The sequence below is a fragment of the Macrobrachium nipponense genome, chromosome 24, assembly GCF_015104395.2.
Source record: "Macrobrachium nipponense isolate FS-2020 chromosome 24, ASM1510439v2, whole genome shotgun sequence".
NCBI lineage: Eukaryota > Metazoa > Arthropoda > Malacostraca > Decapoda > Palaemonidae > Macrobrachium > Macrobrachium nipponense.
Window position 1 is genome coordinate 7,199,755 of NC_061091.1, and position 26,884 is coordinate 7,226,638.

General features: G+C 40.4%; 1 protein-coding gene across 4 annotated transcripts in view; it reads right to left on the reverse strand.

Annotated features, from left to right (window-relative positions):
- LOC135205403 (large neutral amino acids transporter small subunit 1-like) overlaps positions 1-26,884 on the reverse strand; it is a 199,280-nt gene that overhangs the window by 66,191 nt on the left and 106,205 nt on the right. For all 4 annotated transcript variants that reach the window (XM_064235907.1, XM_064235906.1, XM_064235905.1 and 1 more), the window contains exon 3: positions 7,109-7,202. In XM_064235907.1, the coding sequence (XP_064091977.1) occupies positions 7,109-7,202 (94 nt within the window). The remainder of the gene's footprint in view (positions 1-7,108; positions 7,203-26,884) is intronic.

Consider the following 26,884-nt stretch of genomic DNA (forward strand, 5'->3'; position numbering starts at 1 on the left):
ACAGCGATATCCTCCTCATGGCGACGCCATGAAGGATACGCTGGAATATATGTAACCGCAAAAGAGTGGAAAATCCCTAAAACTAATAATAATAATATATATGAATTTGCTCAAAAATGCTTAACAATAATCTACGGCAACCCTACATACGATTTCAATAGACACCGACGGAGAATAGTACTCGCCTACGGGTTGTTCTATGTCTATGAGCAAGAACCCTTGCTGGCATAAGGCCAGGTTAATCTCAAACGACAAAAATAACAACCGGAGAGGCTATCAATCTATCTATCTATTTAAAGGGGCAACAAAATGTCATCACATATAAATCAGGGGAAATATACGCAGGAGAGGCTATCTATCTATCTATCTATCTATCTATCTATCTATCTATCTATCTATCTATCTAGGTGGGTATCAAAATGTCATCACATATAAATCAGGGGAAATTAATGCAGGAGAGGCCATTTATCTATCTATCTATCTATTTACCTATCTATCTACGTATCTATCTATGTAGGGGCGGGGTACCATCGAAATGGGGTTATCTCACGAAAATGTTGACCCTGTCTCCGTAGGCTAGAGCGAAATCAATCACCCGTGGTAATTGCAGCCTCCCCAGGGTGATTGATGGCACGCACCGTCCTATAATGATAAATCATCCACCCTGTGTAACAAAAGCCCTATGAATTTCATTACCGTAATTGGCAAATCAGCCACCTAATGAGAAGGATCGTGAAATGCGTCCAATTTTCCCCCACTAGAAAAAAAAATAGTTTTTGTCATCGAAAAAGTGTTTGCAAAAATCAACTAGCTTGTCGCCGAGGAGATGATCGTGTATTAATAATAATAATAATAATAATAATAATAATAATAATAATAATGATAATAATAATATATATATATATATATATATAATATATATATATATATATATATATTATATACCTCCAAACACATTCACATAGAATTCAAAAGGATCAAAGAATTCGTCCGTCTTTTGTTCTCTCTCTCTCTCTCTCTCTTCTCTCTCTCTCTCTCTCCCATGTACTCTCATCCTCTTTTCCTCCTCCTCCTCCTCCTCCGCCGCCGTCGTTCCCTCACTTCCCTTTCCTCTTTCCTCTTTTCTCCTTCAAAAGTCAGCCATAGGGACGAATGAAGCATGCGCTCTCTCTCTCTCTCTCTCTCTCTCTCTCTATCTCTCTCTCTCTCGAGAGAGAGAGAGAGAGAGAGAGAGATCCAAAATCAATTACCGCTCGGAGTTAAGAACAATCTTCTCCCCTCCCCCTACCCCCATCTGAAGCGACCTCGTCAAATTCCAGGGAGAGAGAGAGAGAGAGAGAGAGAGAGAGAGAGAGAGAGAGAGAGAGAGAGAGAGCTATGAAAACTGAATACCATCTCAGAAACAAACCACGTAAGTGAGATCATATTCTTCACCCATTCCATTCTCCCTTACACATATCGTCGCCTCAAACCCACCCACCCACTAACACCCACTCCCTCACTCACCCACACTCACACCCACCCACACACAAAATCGAGAAAAGGAAAAAGATAAAGAAAATAAAAGACAGATATAATTCCTCTCGGGGATTGTGTAAGATGGAGTACATCAAAGGAGGTCGTCTTTGGAGGGGGGGGGGGGAAGCTGGAATGGAGGGAAGGGGGAGAGGGGGTTACGTTGCGTAACAGAAGGAGGGGGGGAGGAGGAGGAAGAGGTGTTATCCAATAATTATTGAGCATTTAACGACCACTTTTACTGGATGAGGGGATGAGCGTTCATCCAAGAGGAGACTTATTGAAAATGGATGTCAAGTTTGTGGGCGAAAATCTGTCACAATATGTAATTTACGTTGTATGTATATGAATGTATTTATGTATGTATGTATGTATGTATGCATGTATGTATGTATGTATGTATGTAAGTATGTAAGTATTTATGTATGTATGTATATAAATAAATATGTGTATATACACATACATAAATAAATAACTATAAAATACTGAAACAAAATTCGTCCATAAAAATAAGAGTCATCTTTCACAATACTGACACCAAAATAAGTAGGCAAAACAGACGCTAAGGTCGTCATTTTAAAAATAAAATCTAAATTTACTTCGGAAGCGTCATCCTCACCTACCACCCAGTACACCATATCCCCATCTGCCAATCCAAAGCGGTCTACAGATGCACACACACGCGCACACAAGGAGGTATACACGCATACACACACACACACAGACACTCACACAAGTGCAATATGAGCTATGGGAATTGATGCCGCCACAAAGGTCTCTTCACTTTCTCCTCCTTGAAAAAAAAAAAAAAAAAAGAAAAAAAAAAAAAAAAAAAAAAAACTATTTCTCCAGAACAGAAATCGTCTGGTAGCGGTTACGTTCTGTTCTGTCCTTCTCCTGCCACAGTTGTCTTCTATTCATACAAAATCACAATGCGTTGGCAAAGAGGCATAATAAATAACTCCGCTGGCGGTGACGGAGAAACAGATCCGAAGTGATGGGAGTTTCTATAGGTCTCGTACGTCTTAGTTTTAGTTCCGAGTCGATATATGTTTAGTTTAATCCAAGATCTACAGACTACACATTTCTCTTTAGATTTGGGTTGACTCTGTAGGAGATACGGGGAAGTTCTCGGAAGGAAGAGAATATAAAAAGCATATCGGACGATGTACCGTTAATTCATGTCTCAGCCATTTTTTTTTCTTCTGTTTTTGTCTTACGCTCCTGATGTAACTTCAAAGACTGTAGATATAACCGTCTGCTGTATTTTACACGTGGCAAAGACAAAAAAGACAAAAAAAAAACCAAACCTTCTTTTTAAAATAAGGTACACGGTAATATTTCACGCGTAAACAAAATAATCTAATGTCGTTTGAAAGTCGCTAGATGATATCTACAGTGTTTCTTTGAACGTCGCAAGAGATTTAAAAAAAAATTAAGACACTCATTACCTTTGTATTTCAAATCGTTGTCTCTTTGTTTCCATAGTCACAATAAGAAAGGTTGCATTATTATCCTCTTCTCCACAAGCGAGAAGGTTTCAGTACACGTTTAATTAAACAGTGCTTTAATGAAACTCACAATTGAAATAGGAATATAAGATCTGGGCCAAATTCCAAGCACTGGGACCTAAGAGGTCATTCCGCGCCAAAAGAGAACTCGAGAGAATAGAGGTTTGAAAGGCGTAACAGGAAGAAAACCTCAAAGCAGTTACATTATGAAACAACTGCTAGAAGAGGGTGGAAAGTAGGATGGAATAAAGGGAATATGAGTGGAAGTACAGTAAAAGGAATGAAAGGGGTCGAAGGGATGCTGCAAAGACCCTTAAGTAATGTCTACAGTGCATCTCGTGAGGTGCACTGAAGGCAGTAGCCCCCTACAGGAGAAACTCGTAATGAATCACACAGGCCCCAAGCGCAGGCAAATTAGATCACAGTGACTCGATTTGTATGAGGCGAGACTTTATCAGATTACGAGAGAGAGAGAGAGAGAGAGAGAGAGAGAGAGAGAGAGAGAGAGAGGTCAAAATCTGATAAAAAAAAGAGAGAAAAAGTCATAAAGAGAAATTCTTTCCCTCACTTCTGACGCTGAATTACCACCACCATTTTTCAAACCCTTTCTAAACGTCACTCGCCAACCCGGCCGCGTTCCATTAGAGACGCTTTTGTCATAAAAATAATAATAATGGTATGTTACTTTAACTTCAATAACATTAATGATTACTGTAAGATGAACAAGGCGTCATCCGACCTCCAGCTTACTTGGGGGCGCGTGCTAAAATCTACGGTCAGATAGAGCGTCGTTTCACCAACGAAATTGAAATAATTACGCTTTATTTTGTTAGAATTCATTTTTCAGTACTATTTAATGTGCCCGTTATTTATTTTTTATATTTTCATTCTAATAAATAAATCATAAATATCCCATCCTAAAATTCCTGTATCTTTAACTCAACGCGGAACAACTTTTTCAGATCTTTTTAGGTTTTTCTATAGACCTTTCCTACCTCCCCCCCAACAAGAACAAGAACAACTAAGTAGTTTGTAGGCTTACTCCCCAAGTAAGAGAAAATTTACGAAGGATAAATAGAGATCCTATTCATCACTGTTTTCGTGACCAAACAACAGCATTATCTTCTTTCTGTCCTGATCTGTTACTCTGTCTCGATTTCTTGAAACTTTGTATTCCTGACCATATATCCGCGTAGGGGAGTAGTGCCGTCAGTGCACCTCATGCGGTGCACTGTAGGCTTTACTTAAAGTTCTTTGCAGCTTGCCTTCCTTAGGCCCTTCGCTGCAACCTCTATCGTTCCTTTTACTGTACCTCCTTTCATATTCGCTTTCTTCCATCTTACAACTGCTTTGAGAGCTTCCTCCTGATACGCCATTCAAGTCAGTCTCCGTTTCAGCGCTGAATGACCTCGTAGGTCCTAGTGCTTGGCCTCTGGCCTAAGTTCTATATTCAATTCAACTCAGATCTCTTACACACGAATCTTTTATCATTTTGGGTCGAAGGATCAGAAACTGAAAAAACATTATTAAAAAAACATTTTGAAAAGCTAAGTTTGCCGAGTATATCCAATCATATTTCCACTGACATCGTCATCATAACCCAAAAAGGCATTGACCTTTAACCGAAAAGGTCACCAAGACGGTGACCACTTCCCGTCGCGCCGCCAGTATCCATAAACCAAGCAATCAATCAACCCAAACGGTCACCCGTGTAATCGCGCGAGATTATTTCACACCTCGAAGTCTCGATGTGTCGCAGCAGCGCCCTCCTATTGGCTACGAAAGGAGCGAAAAGTCTCCATCGCGAGGGGCGTATCCTATTGGTCGAGAAGCCAGTTGGCCCCATGACCCAATCCCAGAGGCTCCCCAGGGCTGTGGCGGGGGGGGGGAGGGGGGGGGGTTGAGGGACCCGAATGCACGTCAACAATTGCTTCGTTAAATGAGAAGTTTTCTCCCTTTTGTGCGATGCTCTAGCTGGCTCGGATTCAAGGTAGCACAGGAGGGCGCTTCGTGGAGGGCTGGAGGGGATACGGATGGCACAGGGCCGTCTTGGAAGGCTCAAAATAACTCCATTCAGTTGATTTATGGACTCAGGATCGGAGAGGGACACACGAAGGAGACACGAGAGCGGTTCAGGGGAAGATAAGGCCTTGGGTCAACAGTCGCGGTAAGAGGAGAGAAACGAAGTTCCTGTGACACCTCTTCTTCTTCTTCTTCTTCTTCTTCTTCTTCTTCTTCTTATATCACTCACGACGCTTTTCAATCTTTTACTCAAAACGGTGATGGTAGGGAACTTTAACCAGATGCAAATTATAATAAATATATATATCATATATATATATATATATGTATATATATATATATATATATATATATATATATATTTTCCGCTTTTATCTTGTCTTCATCCCCCAAATACAAGCCCGACGGAACCAGTGCCCATTGCTGTACTTGGTTCTAATACGAGAACCTTATTTTATTTCTTAAATCATTTATCTTTAATGGAAGTCTTAAGAAACGCTATTTACATTATCCTTTTTTATTTCCATCTTCCCCTGACTGAAGGCTGCCGGCAGGGGCAGCTTAATACCATTCACGAACTCGGAATAAAGTCTTGATACGAATAAATAAAAAGGAAAGGCAGCTGAGACAAGAAAAAATGGCGGAGTTTGTCACAGAATATGCAATGGCGCAACGAACTTTTTTTTTCTTTTTTTAAAGGGAATGAGGCACGACCGAACAAGGAGAAAACAGCGAATCCTGATTGCAGAGGAAAACAAACCGGGAAGAGACCAAAAATCGCGGGAAGAATCGAAAACAAGCGCTGGGGGAGATTAATGAGGCACAAGAAGAGGATCTGGATTTTGAACAGATGAGATAAACCAACAAAGACTGTTCGAAACAGCAAGAACAGACTGTATGCAGTTGATCAGCAAGAATAAACTGTATGCAATTTATGAGCAAGGACAAACTGTACACAGTTTATCAGAAGAACAAGTTGCATGCAGTTGATCAGCAAGAACAAACTGTACATACTTTTACCAGCAAGAACAAGTTGCATGCAGTTGATCAGTAAAAACAAACTGTACGCGCTTTTATCAGCAAGAACAAGCTGATGCTGCAGTTGGTCAGCAAGAAGAAGTTGCATGCAGTTGATCAACAAGAACGAACTGTACGTACTTTTATCAGCCAGAATAAGCTGTATGCAGTTTATGAACCCCACTGGAAAATAAGCAAAGCACAGCCTGGCCCTATCAGCAGTATAGGTAAATAATAAAAGGCTGCCAGGCCTATTGCTTTACGTGTCTTCCTTCCCCTTTTCCTTTCTTCTTCCTAATTTTTAGCAAGGGATAGAAAATGACACTTCAGAATCTTAATGATTAACCGCGCGGTTGAAAAGGTAGTTATGACACCCGTTCTATGATCCCACGAAATCATTATAAGGACACTGTGAATGCACAGCAAAACCTGCTCCTAGAGATAAGTGAGCATATGATGTCTCCTCTAAGGATGGACTAACAAGTCTCTGAGACATCCGAATCCTCGTAACTCCTTGTAACCTTTGCAGCCTGCGCTTGGAGGGTCACTCGCTTTGTACATCAATCAATTCCATCCGTCTAGAAAGGGCCATTTAGGAGGCAGGTGTGATTAACCTACCTATCTTCCTTCCTTTAGAAGACCTTTTAACTGTTTTTGAGTGTGGATAAAAAAATAAGGGAGGGGGGGGGGCGGGGTTTGGGGCATTTAGGACACCTCTTCCCCCCACTTCCCCCCCCTTTCCCACAATGGCCCACCCATCTTTCCTTCCCTTCCCTTCCCTCTTCATGTTTGCTACAATATGACATGAATATTCCACCCCATTGGCCTTTCCACGTGAAAATAAATAAACAAATAAATAAATAAACTTAGACTACCAAATGAAGACAATAAGCTCTACGTCTAATATCATTATATTAAAACAAATGAAATTTTGAAAAAAATAAAAATTTCCAAGTGTTTGTCCCTGAGCTGAAATAATGATTATTATTATTATTATCATAATAAACTTAGACTACCGAATGAAGACACAAGGTTCTACGTACCATCCGTTGTAGGCAAAAAGACCCGAGTAGAAGGACAGAGCTATTCTGGACATATCAGTCTCCGTGTTGTCGAAGGTGAAGTACTGAGTCTGACCTGCGGAGATAAAAGAAAGAAACTGAATCAAAACAGAAGGAAAAACGCACGATGCGTCATGAGACATTCAACACACAGGGGAGATATGACACACCCCATGCAAATTGGTTTGTCCGCCCCAGGTGGGGTGGGGTAGGTATCTATGGAAAGCTGGGGGTCAAAAATAGAAAATAAACTAACTGTAACAAAATGGTACCCTTTTCATTGGAGGTAATAATGGTTCTTGCTGGAAAAAAGTGTGAGTGGAATTATTGACATCAAACTGCTGTAAAAATGTTTAGGTTCGATCCTCTAACTCTGCGACAAAGCAGCTAATCCGTCTGTCGTCCAATTCAATCATTCTTTGAGTGAACAAGTTTACTCAAGACACTTTTACCGTAAATATTAAGTTGCGCGCCACCCAGCTACCTTTCCCTACCCCTCCCCAATCCGGGGCGGACAAACCAGTTTCCATGGGGTGGGTGGTTGTGTCCTGCCCCCAGGGTGGACAAACCGGTTTGCATGAGGTGGTTGACTGTGGTGTCTCTGTGGCGGACAAACCGGTTTGCATGGGGTGGGGCGGCTGTGGCATGTCTCCTGGGGCGGACAAACTGGTTTGCTTGCAGGTGGGCGGCTGTGGTATGTCTCCTGGGGTGGACAAACCGGTTTGCATGGGGTGGGTGGCTGTGTCATACCTCCCCTACTATCACCCGGGGGGAAGGACAAACGAGATCCACTCGGATACTATTATCATAGGATAAATCTCGTCACAGGGACACAAAGACACTTGCCAGAGAAAGTCGAAGGAAATCTATAAGCGAGGCCGTCCTCTCTCTCTCTCCTCTCTCTCTCTCTCTCTCTCTCTCTCCCTATAGCTTAATATTTAATATATTATATATTAAATTTATATTGATATTAGATGTTAAGATTTTATATTAAAGATTAATAAATTAAGGAGTAAATTAATTATTCCTTCATTAATTTTGCAACACAACACCGGACCAACATTGGCCAGAAAGAAAAGGTGCGGAAAGGATATTTTCTATAAAGCCAGCCTCTCTTCTTTTCTCACCTCCTCTTCTTCCTCCCTATAAATATATATTTATATATATATATATAGATATATATATATATATATATATTATATATATATATATATATACACAAAGACACTTGCCAGAGAAAGTCGAAGGAAATCTATAAGCGAGCCTCTCTCTCTCTCTCTCTCTCTCTCTCTCTCTCTTCAGCCCACTTCAGCGAAATTACTTGAATCGAAAGAGTGCCGGGCTATTGCTTCCCGATTGCCCGCTATAGTCCATCGGCAACCACCTTGAGGCCAATCGAGCTACGGGGAGTGTCGCTTGGAAACCTTTCAGAAAGCAAGGGGGCCAGTTCTGTGTGGCACTTACTGACTGACTGCTTTTCTCACTCCAGCGCTCAGTGGCTGACTGACTGGTCAGTTAGTAAGCGCTCTGATTCTTTTAACCTCATTTGGATCTACAATGATCTGATGAGACTCTCTTTGAGCACCAAAACCTGTCTCCTTATTTATCCTATACATAGCAAATGGCGACAGGGACGACATGGAGTCAGTTATACCTTCACTATCTATTTATCTATCTCTATGTTTTACGAATATTTTTGTTTGTATGGTGTTTTGACATGGCATGGAACCAGTATGGTTATTCAGCAACGGGACCAACGGCTTTACGTGACTTCCGAACCACGTCGAGAGTGAACTTCTATCACCAGAAATACACACATCTAACTCCTCATTGGAATGCCCAAGAATCGAACTCACAGCCACCGAGGTGGCAGACCTAGACTATACCGATCACGCCACTGAGGCGCTACAAATATGCCAACACAAACATCGATTAAAACAGTCTTCAATATACATCGGTGATAATCGACAATCTGGGGGGGAATCACAGCTGGTAAGAGCATCTGGTCTGGGCCAGGAATCGAACAAGGGTTCCTGGTTTAGATACAGCGATAGACAGTCGACTCTTATCACTCGGCTATCTACTCACCAATTATAAGTGCACTTGGGTATCAATTATTCTCAAAGTATAGTGAATTCAATATCAAACTAATATTTGTGAATATAGAAATTCGTGTGCACGAAGTAACAAAAATTCACAAGCGCAAACAAGAAAATATATATAAAGGCAAATGCAACGAAGGAGAGAGAAAAGGCTGGAGTTCTGCTGCAAGGCCTTTCGACGTCTTGTCCTTGACTTAGCTAGGTACAGGATAAGAAGTCGAAAGGCCTTGGTTGCAGTACTCCATCGTTTCTCTTTCCGTTCGTGGCATTTGTGTTCATTTATATATATATATATATATATATATATATATATATATATATATATATATATATATATATATTCAGCACGTTCCATATTTTCGTGATTCAGCTACACACACATATTTATAATATATATATATATATATATATATATATGTGTGTGTGTGTGTGTGTGTGTGTGTGTGTGTGTGTGTGTGTGTGTGTGTGTGTACAGAGTTACACCCTTACTATTCAAAAGTTTAGCTGGCAGAATCAGGCTTAAAAACTTTGGTTAAAAGCCAACAGAAAAAAATGAATTAAACCAATCGTTGCAAATCCCATTTCTCAAAACTGCGCCCCTCTTTTCTTTACACCTCCGCCTCTAATGGACCCAAAACGAGTCCCCAGGGGGTGGGGGGTGGGGGTTAGAGTTCCCTCAAAACTCCTACGGTAATTGGATAAGGATCCTTGGACTCTTGATCATAGGATGTGCGTAAAATCCGACCAATTCTGATCCGGTTTCCTTTTGCAGATCTTGGATTCAGGGGACCGCCACACACACACACACACACACACACACACACACAGAGAGAGAGAGAGAGAGAGAGAGAGAGAGAGAGACGCGTGGTTCAATCAATTCCCTTTGGAGCAAAAATAATGGGACTTTTACCAACAAATAATGGACAGACGCGAGCGAGACCTCATAAATATCTAGAGCAACTCATATTCGTCTAATTAGGAAGTATTTCGACCCTCACAAACTATCAAAAAGTGGATCCTGACAATGCAGACGAACCAACGAAATGAAATCCATTATTTTTTCGACAACTCAAAACCAGACAATGCCGTTTATTACAGAGAGTTTCTTCTCCACGTACAAGATTGACCTCTTGAAAACGATATGCTTTTCATCTGGCTCCCAGTGACGTCATTCCGACAACCAATGGGGGGATCTGCCTTCCCAAAGCACCCAGGGGGGCGGGGCCCACCAGTCACACCCTAAGACCTCTCACTGGCTGAAAAGATAGCGAGGAGGAGGGGGAGGAGGAGGGGGAGGCCGAATCCGCCAATGGCCCTTCGCAGAACGGCGTCTACGGGCTGCTCTAGGCGTAAGAGCCCGTGCTGGCATAAGGCCAGCTTAATCTCAAACAAAAACGGGTGACTTTTGAGATTCTTTCGTTGCCACGGAACCCACATAATAGAATGCCAACTAATTAGCATTCGCCTCCTGCTATGCACTGAGCTATGTCTCTCGTCTTTAATTAAATGTACGAGTGAGGTCATTTATTTAAATATTTCTGCTTTGTTTTCCGCTTATATTGGCCTCTAGGCTTGATTTGCGCGTTCATTAAGTCACCCGAAGTGCGCTACATGAATGTCTGTACATATAAAATAAGAACGAAGGATTAATAATGACAGTTTCCTATGAATTACGCGCGCATTCATATTCATCGTGAGCGCCTGAACGCGCAAATAAGCACCTTAGCCGTCGTATGCACCAGTGCACACTGCGTCTAGCAAAATTGACGTGCAATTGGTTCCAGTCATCAAGAGAGGCTGCAATCAACTCCTTACCAAGCAAATTTATGAAGGTTGCTCATTCTCTGCACCACGTCATCTGAACATTTTCGTCTCGCAACCCCACAATCTGCCCAGTAACGCAAATAGGGCCTTGCAGGACTCCAGCCTTCTAAGCTATTATTTTGATTTTTGTCTCCACTTCTTCTACCTTATCCTTAAACACACACACACACACACACACACAGAGAGAGAGAGAGAGAGCGAGAGAGAGAGAGAGATCTAGCACGTTTGTTTTGACGAAGCTATTTCGTCCCAGATCATTTCAAGGTGACTGGGCAGATACGTATCATCCTTCTTGGTAAAAAAATGGAAAATATTCACATATCGAGAAGAGCGCTAACTTCCGCTAACAAAGAAATACCAAGAATACGAAACGCCACAATAATAACTGAATTTAACTGAATATAAAATCAAGGCCAAAAGCCAAGAGCTGGCACCTATGAGGTCATTCCGCGCTGAAAGGGAAATTTACAGTGGAAAGGTTTGAAAGGTGTAACAGGAGGAAAACCTCAAAGCAGTTGCACTATGAATCAATTGCTAGGAGAAGGTGTGAAGTAAGATGGAAGAAAGAGAATATGAAAGGAAGTACAGTAAAAGGAACAAAAAGGGCTTGCAGCTAGTGGCCGAAGGCACGCTGCAAAGAACCTTAAGTAATGCCTACAATGCACCGCGTGAGGTGCACTGACGGCACAAACCGCGTATGAGAAATAACAATAATAATAATAAACCTCAAAACATTGCAATTTTGAGGAGCAGTCAACCCAACCCTTTCTGAGAATGCTCCAAACCGGCCCCACTCGAGATCGATCTCTTCACAAAAACGCAAAAGTTGCCTTTTTCACTTGATTCTATTACTCTCTTCTGTTCTCCCAAAATGTGCAAGTCACCTCTAAACACTGATTCATCTAAACACTTAGTTGGACATTTCTACGAAAGAAAGATAGACAAAATCCCTAGGAGGACACTGAGAATGCACAGTAAAACCTGCTCCTACAGATAAGTGAGCACACGATGTCTCCTCTAAGGTTGGATTAACAAGTCTAATCCTTGTAACTCCTTGTAACACTCTCTCTCTCTCTGTCTCTCTCTCTCTCTCTCTCTCTCTCTCTCTCCACCAGAAGTCGTAAACAGCGACAGTGTGGAAGCGTTTAACAAAAAGCTAGACAAAATCATTATGAGGACACTGTGAATGAACAGTAAAACCTGCTCCTCTAAGGATAGACTAACAAGTCTTTGAGACATCCTAATCCTTGTAACTCCTTGTAACGTTATCGTCGTACCCTGACCCAATTCACTTCACGTTTTACACGATTTGTCGACTACCGAATAATTAACCTCAAGAACATACGAGCTGTTTCATAAATCCAGAGATTGGGTAAAGTTATTAAAATGTTCCTAAACGTAGCATGATCTCATATTCCTCTGTTACGCTAAACTTCAGCCAACTCTCTCGTCAAGCCTAGTACATGACTGTTAAGTTGTCTCATATATTCTTCAATTTACGACTTATTTGATACATGATAGGCATATATATACATATAAATACATGCATAAAATGTATATACAGTGTAATGAGTGAGCAGTGAGGGTATGCATGCAACATACAACTTTTTGATTCTAAGAAACTATTATTCCTGAACGCAACACCGCAATTTCCACGTAAAAGTTGAGTATATCTTAGTTTTACCAGACCACTGAGCTGATTAACAGCTCTCCTAGGGCTGGCCCGAAGGATTAGATATTTTTACGTGGCTAGGAACCAATTGGTCACCTAGCAACGGGACCTACAGCTTATTGTGGGATCCGAACCACACCATATCGAGAAATGAATTTCTATCACCAGAAATAAATTCCTCTGATTCCGCGTTGGCCGAGCCGGGATTCGAACTTCGGACCACCGGATTGGCAGCCGAGCGCCAAAACCCCTCGTCCAGCGAGGAACTAATTTCCACGTAAAATAGAGGAATGAACACGAGGAATTACACAAGAGATTGCAGCAATGGGGAGAGAAAAAGAGTTGACTACGATGCAGTTGCAATAACACGACAATATAAATGAATCCTTGTATTGAATTGAATTGCATGTAGAATTTAGACCCAAGGTCATGAACTGGGACCTTTGAGGTCATTCAGCGTTGGGCAGGAAACTGAGAGAAAGAAGGTTTGAAAGGTGTAACAGGAGAAAACCTCAAAGCAGTTGCGATATGAAGCAATTGTTAGAAGATGGTGGAAAGTAAGATGGATGAAAGAGAACATGAAAGAAGGTACAGTAAAAGGAACGAAAGAGGTTGCAGCTAGGGGCCTAAGGAAGGCACGCTTAAAAAGAATCTTAAGTAATGCCTTACAGTGCACAGCATGAGGCTCACTGAAGGCACTAACCCTCTACGGGGGGAATTTATCCTTGTAATAAATTGTGCTTTGAACAATGTCGTTTCAAACTAATATGTTTGATCCTGGTCGAGAGTCACAAGGCGCGATCCGGCCTCCAGCTTACTTGGGGGCACGTGCTAAAATCTAAGGTCAAATAGAGCATTGTTGTTTCACCAACTAAAATTCAAATGAATACGCCATAATTTATTAGATGTAATTGTTCTGTAGTGTTCATAATGCACATTATTTATTTCTTACAAATTTTCACTCTAATAAATAAATCATAAATATCCTATCCTAATATATTATATATATATATATATATGATATATATATATATAATATATATATATATAGGCCATAATATTTTTTTTCTCTGTTGTATTAAAATGCTTCATACTGATTTATTTTCAGTTTAAGGATGACCTTCTCATTTTAATGCAACGAGAAAAATATTAGGCCTATATATATACCTTCTACTATATTTATATATATAGGGCTAATATTTTTTTTCTCAGTTGCTTTAAAATGCTTCGAACTGATTTGCTTTCAGTTAAAGGATGACTTTCTCATGTTCCTTTGTTTCATATGTGTGTTGATCGACAATGCTCGCTGTTCACATGAACGTTCAGCGTTGCCTGCACAGGGACCGACTGTGCACGCGTATGACTGTATATAACTGAACGTAACTGGCGGACTTGATAATTCCCGGGAGAGAAGAGTGAAAGTGAACGAGAGAGAGAGAGAGAGAGAGTTAATAAACGCGGTCTGGTCACCGACCCCCAAACCGGAGAAACAGATAAGGAAACACGACCGTAGTCAAGTTATGATGAACAGTTTGACAACCACCAACAAACTAAGATGCAGCCGGGTTTGACCGGGTTCAGGCACCTCATTGTTGAGTGTGAGATCACGTTTTTAAAGTTAAGTTTAGTGTCTTATATGTATTTATATATTTATTTATTCATTTATTTATCTAGGAACTATAGGGCAGTTTTTACGAGATACGTATTTCATTTTTTTTTAAAAGAACGTCGATGTATGTAGGCCTATGTGTATAAGTACGCGTAGGTTCCAATTATATTTTAATATTCTGCACTATATGAGTATATATATAAAATATGCTTTTTGTACACAATTATATGCACATATACAATATATATACATACATACGTGCGCGCACAAAACATTACACTGTTCACACAACAAGATCTCTTGAACTTTTACTTTCAACGCGAATAAAAAGGAGACCTCACACGCAAATGTTTATTTGAGAGAGAGAGAGAGAGAGAGAGAGAGAGAGAGAGAGAGATTATACATAATCTCGCTGGGGCACCATAGCCATTAGACCACTTAAGAGCAAGGAGAAAATTAGATGGGAGACAAACAATACCACCTCCTTCCCCTCTCCCTCCACAAAAAGATGTAATGATGCTGTATAAAAACAGAAAAAAAGGGCAGAATATAAATTACAATTCTTAGCAAGATCGTAAGGCGATTAGCAAAACCAACACATGTGAGAGATAAGAGGTCCATGAGTACATCTCTAGTACCACAAGCCTCAATACACTGTTCTCGTTTTTTTGTTCTCTTTTTTTCTGGGAGAACAGCCACCCTTCTCTTCCTGGTCGAGCTATACACACAAAGTTGCCTGGTCATTATCACCCCATTCAAAGGCAAACCAGGCCTGTCATCACAAAGGCAGATCGTTTTAAATAGTCACTGGCAACTAGACAGAGTCACTGACAAGTCACCATCATCGTTGCCAGTTTAGTGGAGCTTCACACATACCCCGATGACTTTACTGTTTCCATGAATTCTAGTTGTCATACTAATGCAATAATGATAAAATTGCTCTAATATGTATATATACTACAAATAGATACGCTAATTTCACTTATTTCCCCCGGTTTTGTGTAAGTCTTAAACCCAGTTTGGAGGGTAAACACATACTAATTGGCAACACTGGTCACTATTGAGAGTGCAGACGATGACAGACCCCATCGCAAAGCGCTTTGTCCATATTAATTCCCCGTCAAAAGAAACCTATTTTATGTGGCCATTTGTCTGTCCGTCAGCTCGTTTTCCGTCCGCCCTCAGATCTTAAAAATTACCCAGGCTAGAGGGATGTAAATTGGTACGTTGGTCATCCACCTTCCATTCATCTAACGTACCGAATTGCAGCCCTCTAGCCTCAGTAGTTTTGATTTTACTTAAGGGTAGAGTTAGCCATGGTCGTGCGTTTGGCACCGCTACAGATGCCAGACGCGCAAACGAGTTACTTCATGTGAGATATTTCTGTTTGTATGTAATTTCAATTAAGATTCTGAAGAAGAGCAAAACCTGTGCTTGCAACACTTATAGGCCTATCTGTCTAGGAATGATTTGTGTGCTTGTGTATAAATACGTTCACACACAAACACACATACACACATATATACGTATATATATTCTTCATGTCTGTGTGTGTGTATGTGTGTGTGTGTGGCTCCATGGAAAATGACACAGCATGAATTAGTAACATTAGACGTAACGACTAAGCAAGACAATAAATAAACCTCGACCTTCTGACAAAAGGGTCACATCACGTCATCTCCCAACCACACGCCCCCCCCCCCACCTCCCGGGGGGGGGGGGGGGGGGGAGACCTATTGCGAAGATGACTGCCCTCCGTGTAACACCCAATTACGGACGTAGGAGCCCAATTCCTCCTCATGGGGCTTAAGTGGGACCGAAATTTTAGATGGCTATTTTTCTGTGAGAAAATGACAGTGGAAAGTCACGCATGCGTCTTCTTGAGATTCTGGGCGCTGAGGCATTTCCACGCCTGCCGTGAAATTCACTGGTGGGGCATGGGCATAGGCAGAGAGAGGGAGAGAGAGAGAGAGAGAGAGAAATCACGACCCTACGATTTCGCATTATAATAATATGAGATATAGATGGTAATATCTGACATATATACAAGAAAAACCAATCGTCCAATTGGTAATTATATCGAGAGAGAGAGAAGGGAGAAGAGAGAGAGAGAGAGAGAGAGAGGGTTCCACGGGAAGTGGGCAGCGCTCTGCTTCCCCCCCCCCCCAACTCCCCGCCCCCCCACCATCAAATTCGCCAAGTCAGCACTGCAAGTTTGCTCAGCGCGGGCTCCATATTATTGTGCCCTGAGCGGCCGAACTGGGCACTGGGCAGGCCAGCAGTGGGCAGGTCATGAACCCCCCCCCCCCCCCTCCCACCCCCTTCTCCCTTTTTACCCCATCCATGGCAAATCATTGTGACTTATTGACGCTAACTGACGCCATCATCGAGGAAGAAGGGTCCTCCGTCACTTCGCCACTTCTGAAGGGCACTGCGTGCCCAGCTGTCAAAGAAAATAGAGCATCTGAATGCTTGAAGGCTATTTTAAACAAATACCCTTCCAGACTCGACGCATCGCTTACCAAGAGGGCATACACGTACATGCAAGATCTAGATAAATGTATGTAGATCTTGCGTACCTGCACTGGGGATTTGCATACCGCAAGGATTGGTTTCTGCTCGTCATTCTGCTCGTCATTCTGTTGGAGTAATGCTCAGTTTGAGAGATCTCTTCTGAACTGTTCTTTGGCTAAAAATGGTTGTAGTTAAAATTACATAATTGCCAAGAGAGTTCATACACACGTCACCATCACAAGTTTTTTATTTCCTTAATTTTTTTTTTTTTACCGTTAAGAGGGAGTGTCATTAGTTGGGCGGAATATTTTTGGTTTTCAATGCATATATACATATATATATATATTATATAATAATTATATATATATATATATAAATTATATATAAAATCTATATATATATATATATATATATATATATATATATATATATATATATATATAATACGTGTATGTCTTTCTTGAGAACTCAATTTTCGTAAATATCGAACGAACACAACGTACAAGTTATTAAATTGAACCGGATGTAGAACTTAGGCCAAATACCAAGCACTGGGACCAATGAGGTCATTCAGCGCTGAAAGGGAAACTGACAGGGAAAAGGTTTGAAAGGTGTAACAGGAGGTAAACCTCAAAGCAATTGCACTATGAATCAAGTGTTAGGAGACGGTGGAAAGTAAGATGGAAGAAAGAGAATATGAACGGAGGTATAGTAAAAGGAACGAAAGGGGTTGCAGCAAGGGGCCTAAGAAAGGCACGCTGCAAAGAACCTTAAGCAATGCCTACAGTGCACCACCTCGGCTCATTTAACTTTAACCACAGCCTAGTGGTAGCCTATTCTTTATCGTTGGCAGACGCACGATGATGGCTAACTTTAACCTCAAATAAAATAAAAACTACTGAGGTTAGAGGGCTGCAATTTGGTATGTTTAATGATTGGAAGGTGGATGATCAATATACTAATTTGCAGCCCTCTAGCCACGTAGATTTTAAGATCTGGGGGCGGACAGAAAAAGCCGGAAGAATTAGCGTCGTTAAGCAGATACTATATTTTTACTTCATTTTACATGGTGAAGGAGTGTTGCCATTTTCTTAAGATGTAAAAATATTGAGAAATGCGATAAAAAGAATTTTAAAAAATAACGTTGTAAACAAACCGATAAAATCAATTCAAAATCACGTAGTCCATCCGATAAACAGACTGACCGACAACAAAAGAATTTTCATTAATAACAATAAGATAAAAAAAAAAAAAAAAATTACGAGGCACTGATGGAAGCCCTATGACCTATTGCATCCCTTAAGATGGAACAAACACGATGATATCTGTGGTATACACAAGCCGTTTATTAGGCAAGCAGACTTCCAAATCTCTCTCTCTCTCTCTCTCTCTCTCTCTCTCTCTCTCTCTCTCTCTCTCTCTCTAAGAAGTGACTGAACAGGAGATACTTATACTGCCTTTAATATTTGCCAATAATTATTCTCGCCAATTCTGACGCAATAGCTATACCAGCACTATCGAACAATGACGCTCTTAGATGTGAATATATCAATTAATATATTACGAATCTTGCAAGAATTCCTACAACTTGAAAAAAAAAAAGAAGCTACAAGCTACCTATCCGTCTGCTTGTGAAAGGTTTTTTACCCGAAGAAAACCAGCTAATACCCACATTCGTAAGCGACATAAGTTAGGGGTATGGGGAGTATGGTGACGGGGGGAGGGGGGATGGGGGGAGGGGGGGACGGGAAAAGGACTGTATCGTCAGATGAATTAATCTACTACTACTACTACTGGTTTAACACTTTTGGAAGCCGTATCCCTCAGGAAAGGTGGAACATACGTACATCCTGCCTATGTGAACTCTCTCTCTCGAGACTCAAAAGTTTCCAGCCCTGTGATTGTCTTATCAACAGCCAATCAGGAGCGTCGTAAGGGACTGGCCTAGACATCAGATGCTAATTTTCATCTGCGGTGAATAAATAACAGAAATATATTTAACATCGCCCCCTAACGACCAGTTGTTATCAAGAATATTATGTGAATAAGTAAATATATAGATATATATATATATATATATATATATATATATATATATATATATATATATATATATATATATAATATATATATATATATATATATATATATATATATATTATTTGTAATGCACAAGGTCATTATAGTACACCTTCCCCTCAACAACTATCTCGGTACAAAAGGGCAACTATAAAATAGCCTTCAACAAAGGCTATTTTATAGTTGCCCTTTTGTACCGACAGGAGTTAAAAGGCCCTACACACAGATGAAAGTTAAAAGGCCCTACACACAGATGAAAGTTGAAAGGCCCTACACACAGATGAAAGTTAAAAGGCCCTACACACAGATGAAAGTTAAAAGGCCCTACACACAGATGAAAGTTGAAAGGCCCTACACACAGATGAAGTTAAAAGCCACAAACAGATGAAAGTTAAAAGTCCTACACACAGGAAATAAAGTTTGAAAAAAGGCCCTACACACAGATGAAAGTTAAAAGGCCCTACACACAGATGAAGTTAAAAGGCCCTACACACAGATGAAAGTTAAAAGGCCCTACACACAGAAAATTGGAAATGTTAAAAGGCTCCCTACCTAACACTAGAATGAAGTTGTTTTAAAAAGGCCCTACCACACAGTTATGTTGAAAGTTTTTAAAAGGCCCTACACAAGAAAAATGAAAGAAGTGAATTTTGTTTTGAAAGAGGCCCCTTACTATACAGATGAAGGTTTTTGTTTAATTTAAAAAGTAGGCCCCTTACACCACAGATTGAAAGTTGAAGTTGATTTAAAGGTCCCTCACAACACACAGATGAAGCTGTTTTTAAAGGCCCTACACACAGATGAAGTTAAAAGGCCCTACACACAGATGAAAGTTAAAAGTTATACACACAGATATAAAGCAGGCAATATGCCACCACACCAACTCTTCAGAGAGTTGTGAATCGATAGAAAAAATCTATAATAAGAAAAAAAGTGCTGCAACTCCACAAAAGACTTCAAAAAGATGGAAGATTCTCTATCTCTCTCTCTCTCAAAAGATTATTTATAGACCTCCTTTTCATGGATTGCGCCGCTATCAGCGGACGAGATGTGTAACATCAAATAAAATTTCTCTCTCTATCTCTCTCTCTAAGCTACGCCCCATGAAACTGAGCTGCAGTCCAGGAAACTTTCAGCCACGGAGTGTTTGTGGCCTGTCTTGTATGGAATTCTCAGCCACGGCCCGGTGGTGGCCTGTGTTGTTGGCACCTATAGCTGTACCAGACTCATGCTCATGGCTAACTTTAACCTTAAATGAAATAAATAACTACTGAGGCTAGAGGGCTGCAATTTGGTATGCTTGATGATTACAGGGTGGATGATCAACATACCTATTGGCAGCCCTCTAGCCTCAGTAGGTTTTAAGACCTGGGGGAGGACAGAAAAAAGTTCGGACGGACACAGACAAATAGCCATCTCCCACTATCTGCTGTTCGAATAAAGAGCATAATCTATCTATCTATCTATCTATCTATCTATCTAGAAAGAGAGAGAGAGAGAGAGATTGGATGCTTCCTACCTCGATACAAATCAGAATGCACATTTTGTAGAGTTGCAATCAAACATGGCTTTTATCCTCTTTCCCCCCCCCCCCCCCCCCCCCCCCTCTCCTCTCTCTTTTGGCCTTTAGTTGCGACACATGTGTTATATATATATATATATATATTCTATATATATAAAAATATATTACATAAATTTATAAATACTATATATATGTATATTATATATTATATATATATATATATAGTATATATATAAATATGAAATGACAATAATTGGGTATAAATTATCGTCCTCATTCGTTGGTGGGACTTTTTAAAAATGACACCTTGCACAAGAGTGACGACACTTCACAAAGGGACAAGTGTTACAAAGCACCAGTCGTTACGAAGCCGTCGCCGTGGTGGCAAACCGCCGATATTGATTTTGAGAAAAGGACCCGAATTCGACCCTGAATCATGGACAGCAGAATCGACATCAACTTACTTAGTATGTTTCTTTTGACGGACGCATTACTGTCGGGTCGACAAATTGATCGCGGTTATCTACATCACAGGTCCCAGGTTCGAATCCTGACAGGACCAGATGAACTGACCAGTTATAGTATTAGAATACCCTTTGATTTGATGGATATATTCCCGACCTGTAATAATATATATTCATATAAATATACTATTTTTTTTAATTTAAATATATTTTATGTTAAAATTATTAAGAATTATATAATATATATATATATAATATATATATATATATAATTATATATATATACACAAAATATGTATGTTAAATAAATAAATTATTATTTATATATAATAATATAAAATTTATATTATTATAATATTATATTATTAATTATATATATATAAGTACATATTATATAATATATATATATATATATATATTATATATATATATATATATATACTTTTTTTACCCTACCATATTTATATGTATATACAATAAAGTTGTTTTTTATTTTTAAATTAATATATATATAACTATATATATATAGATACATTATATATATTTTTATTAAATATATATATTATTAATATATATATATTATTATATATATATAGATATATAATGTATGTATATTATATATAATAATATATATATTATATATATATATATATATATATGTGTGTGTGTGTGTGTGTGTGTGTGTGTGTGTGTGTATAGAAATATTTTTAGATATATATATATATAATATATATATATATATATATATATATATATATACATATACATATTATATACACGTAATATAACCTATTATAGATATTTATATGTATAATACATATAAGTGTATATAATTTATATATAGTAATATTACATACATTTGATATATATATAAATATATATATATATACTATATTATATATATATATACATGCATACATACATACATACATACATACATACATGCATTAAAGGGAATAAAAATTAAATCTTTCAGTACAACAACTAAAATTGAACCGTTTCATACCCAGATCAGATCACTGCCCGTCGCTATTATCAGCCACTGACCCTCAGAACAACCTCATGAATATTTCGGCCGTTGTGGCCGGGGACACTTCGTACTATCTTTATGGGGCTGGTGAGAAGAAATGCTCGCATACCCCCCCCCTCCCCCACACACACACAATTAACATCTCCCTAAACAGACCCAACCTCCTCCTCCTCCTCCTACCCGGAGGTCATTCGCGCGTTACGTAACGTCTTAACAGGCTAGCACGTCTCGCTGGGATGGTTAGCCTATATGAGGGGAATGCCAAGAAGGCCTGTCGCTTTCACTCTCTTCTTGTTTATCAGTACGATTCCGGTTTTCGGCGGATTGAAAGCTTTGACCAGGCGCGTTTTTGGGTCGGCATTATACGACTATCCTTTATCGCAGTTTTAGTTTTCTGCAAAAGAAAACTATCGTGCCGGCTTTTTATGTCTGTCCGTACACATTTTATTCTGTCCGCCCTCAGATCTAAAAAAAAAACTGAGGTTAGAGGTCTGTATATTGGTATTATTCTGTCCTCCCTCAGATCTTAAAAGCTACTGAGGCTAGAGGTCTGCAAATTGGTACGTTCATCATCCACCCTCCAATCACCAAACATACCTAATTGCTGCTCTCTAGCCTCAGTAGTTTTTTTTATATTCAAGGTTAAAGTTTGCCTTGGATCGCGCATCTAGCAGCGCTTTCCTGAATCACGGGACGCAGCCTCACTCTACCGCATCTGGTGAGCAACTGGAGCGCTGCCAGTCATAGCTGATGGTTTTATACAGCATTATACGTTGTACAGATCACTCGTATTTTGTAATTTTTTTTTATTGTAATGCTTATTGCAATAAGACGGCATCAGTTCTCTCAGTACATTTCTGTTTTACTGAATGTCCTGTTTATTCAGAGTACATACATTTTTGTTTTTATTATAATGGTTAACAAAATTAAGTTAAAAAGAAAAGTCAGAATCAGGCGACTCTGTCGTATTACTTAACCACCAAGGTCTGCCGCTTACAAGATTTCAGTTTTTACGACTGGCTGTAAAATGAATTAACGACCTTTACGTAAAAGACCGGAGAGGCTGCGCCCACATAGTTTTCTTCTTACGAATGCTCGAGGGTCATGCACTACCAGGCTTCCTCCTGCGAAGTTGCCATTCTATGCACTTGCTGCTACTCATGTCTTGAATTAAATTGAATTGAACATAGAATTTAGGGCAAAGGCCAAGCACTGGGACCTATAAGGTTATAGGAGAGAAAATAGCTGTTTTATTCAAGCAGTGTCCCGCTCTCCTCATTATCATGAATAAATAAATCATTCCTCTGTTGCTATCATGATGATGCTGACCCTTGGGCGATGATATCTGGGGCGGTTTTTCAAAATGGAAACGGGGAATCGGAGGAATTTATTTCTGGTGATTAGAAATTCTTTTCTCGACAATTGTGGTTCGGATCCCACAATAAGCTGTGGTAGGTTCCGTTGCTACGAAACCAATTGGTTCCTAGCCACGTAAAAATATCTAAACCTTCGTGCCAGCTCTAGGAAAGGTGTTCATCAGCTCAGTGGTCTGGTTAAACTAAGATATACTTTTTTTCCCACACGGAGTCAACTGATTGCCATCTTCGGATCCCTACTGCCTGTTCATCTGGGTCCTTGTTAGTTTTCTGTAATAGAAAACTACCGAGATGCCGTCAGCTCTTAAAAATTACTGAGGCTAGAGGGATGCAAATTGGCACGTTGATCATCCACCCTCCATCCATCAGACACACCAAATTGCAGCCCTCTAGCCTCAGTAATTTGTACTTTTTTTAGAATAAAAACTACTGAGGGTAGAGGGCTGCAATTCGGTATGTTTGATGATTGGAGGGTGGATAATCAACGCACGATCATGACTAAATTCAACTTTTTTAAAAGTTAAAGTTAGTCATGATCGTGCGTCTGGCAACGATATAGGGGCAGGTCACCACCGGGCCGTGGCTGAACGCTTCATGTACCGCGGCTCATGCAGCATCATACGCTGTACAGAAAACTCATTTGCGCAGAGAAGCTTGTTTTTCTACTTTCTAAGTGAGTTAGTCACTGGTAATCAAGGAATAAACTGGGATAAATATGCCCTGGATGCTGCTGTCTGCATTAGTTAGACTCATCTGGAGCCTGATTTGGTTCTGAACTGGAACTGACAACTTCACCTTCTTCAATTTGTTTGTTTGTTTGTATACTGTTTTTAACGCTGCATGGAACCAGTACGGTTATTCAGCAACGGGACCAACGGCTTGACGTGACTTCCGAACCACGTCGAGAGTGAACTTCTATATCACCAGAAATACACATCTCTCACCCCTCAGTGGAATGTCCGAGAATCGAGCTCGTGGCCAACGAGGTGGTACACACTCCAACACCATACCGACCACGCCACTGAGGCTGTTCAAGACACTCAGCAACTGTTGCTTACGTTGTTTTAAACAAAACTTTATTTCCTCCATCAATAATGTCCCCGTAGGAGAGTAGTGCCGTCAGTGGACCTCATGTGGTGCACTGTAGGCATTACTTAAGGTTCTTTGCAGCGTGCTTTCGGCCCCTATAGCTGTAACCACTTTCATTCGTTTTACTGTACCTCCTTTCACATTCTCTTCCTTAATCTCACTTTCCACCCTCTCCTAAAACTTTATTCATAGTGCAACTGCTTTGAGGTTTTGCTACTGTTACGCCTTTCAAACCTTTAACTGTCAATTTCCAGTTCAGTGCTGAATGACCTCGTAGGTCCCAGTGCTTGGCCTTTGGCCTAAATTCTATAGTCAGCTCAACTCCATCAATAATGTGGGATGGTTTGTCTTTTAGTTTACTAAAGATGAAAAATTTTATGCAAGTAAAGGCCGATTAGATTTTTTTTTCTTTGCGCGCGCCAGAAGAAATATGTCCCTTCTGATAACTTGCTAGTCACGACTTGCTTTATTCCTTCGCTGACCATTCTCATCATCTTTTGCAATCATAAGCACACTCATTTGCATCCTAATCATTTTGACATAATATGAAGACTCCCTGAACACCGTTGATGAATCTCAAGTACTACCATTTCAACAGATCTCTGGCGAAGAAAAGTGGAATATATTTCCCTTCGCCTGCTCGTCCCGTCTTGTGCCACGAAAAAAACGTCTTCTGTTTAAACACTAATAATTCAATTGTATGAAATCTTGAACAACAGGACACACACACACACACACACACAATATACTAGTGTAAACAAAAAAGAATATCCACTGAACTAAGTTTAAAAATGAGCTAAGAAATTCAGCGGGAAGAAATGCCGACGAACAAAATCTGTATCTTCATTGTTACGAATATAATTGATTCCTCTGAGTACTACTACAGGAAGTGTCCCTCTGACCAATCCCCGAGACAGACGATCATCACCTTGCCAAGGAGACCAGAGTCCAACAAGCAAAACGTCGACGGGGCGTGAGAAACCGAGGGCAGGTATAGCGGCATTGAGGGTGCCAAAGGATCCATTGGCTGGCACTTCGTACCTATATTTCTCTACCATACCCCAACTCTTCTCCCCCTCCCTTCCCCCTCTCTCTCTCCCTCCTAACCTAGTAGACTTCATCCTCATTCAAGCGTCGAAACCACTCTTGTCCCTCCCTCCCTCCATCACTCCCCCTCAAGCCCCCATCAGTCCCATTGAGGAACCACCTCCTCCCTCCCTATAGTCTTTCAGAACCCTATACTCTGCCTATATCCCTTCGATCCTCTGGTCTCCTTCAGAGCTTCTATACCCTTCCTCCCTTCACCTCTCGCCCCTCTGGGCCATATCACCCCTCCCTACCCCTCTTCCAGCTCCTCCCTCCTTCTCCCTCACCCCCCCACCCCCCTTTCATTCTTCCAGCGCCTCCAACTTCCCCCTTCCCCTTGAAAGGGAAGCGATCGTTTGATAGCATTAGGAGGCCTTTTGGGACAATGACACCGGTGCTGATTCCTGCCAAGTTTTCACAATAAGCAAATGAAGAAGTTATTCAACAGTCGAAGAGGAGAGAGAGAGAGAGAGAGAGAGAGAGAGAGAGAGAGAGAGAGAACCATCAAGGACCTTGACCTCTGTATCAACATAGAAGTGAGCCTGCAGGTATATACTTTCTGCTTAGTCAAGGTCCCATGTAACCCCCATCGACTCCAAGACTCTCTCTCTCTCTCAATGAAGCTAATCATGACACTTCTGCAATTCTTATTGGCGTTAAGCAAAGCTACGTTAGATCAATAGCTGGAGGGGTGACCACCAATACCTGACAGCTGCAATAATCGCTCTGCGATTTCTGTACATCAAGATTTCAATAGGCGTGACCATTACTGGATTACGCTGCAGCCCGGATGCAAATTGCCATGACCCTGGGTTAGGTAAGGTTAGGTTAGTTCAAAGGGAAACATAGTGAGATTATTTTCAAGAAGATTCTATTGTTAGTTTTTAAGATATGGCGTCCCGTATTTTTTTTTTTTTTTTTTTTCAGGGGTCTCGGTACATATTCAGTTACAGTTCTGGAATATGCAGCCCGGAGAGCCAACAGCGTATTTATTCGTATAAATTCAGTTGGCCCATTCAAGAGATAATTATGAGTAACATCAGGCCTTTTACAGCTGGTTCACACAAAGCAGAGCCCAAAAATATTACGGCCTCTTAAGCAAATCAGATGGCCAAAATGGAGGAAGATCCGGAGAACGAATACAATCAAAATGTACAGCACAGAAATCGACTCTGTTCCATCTGGTGAATAAAGGCATTGGGCCAAATAGACAAATAAACAACGTCTCAGGAGAAATGGACGTTGTATTCGCTCTCACGCCACCGGACTAAAATGCAACGTGATCTGGGGACGGCGAAAAACGAAGAACCGTTTCTTCTCCTTCCAGTAGAGGACAAACCTGTCTATCTCTGAGAGCAGTGAGTACCGCTGTCGACATTTCTCTCATTTGG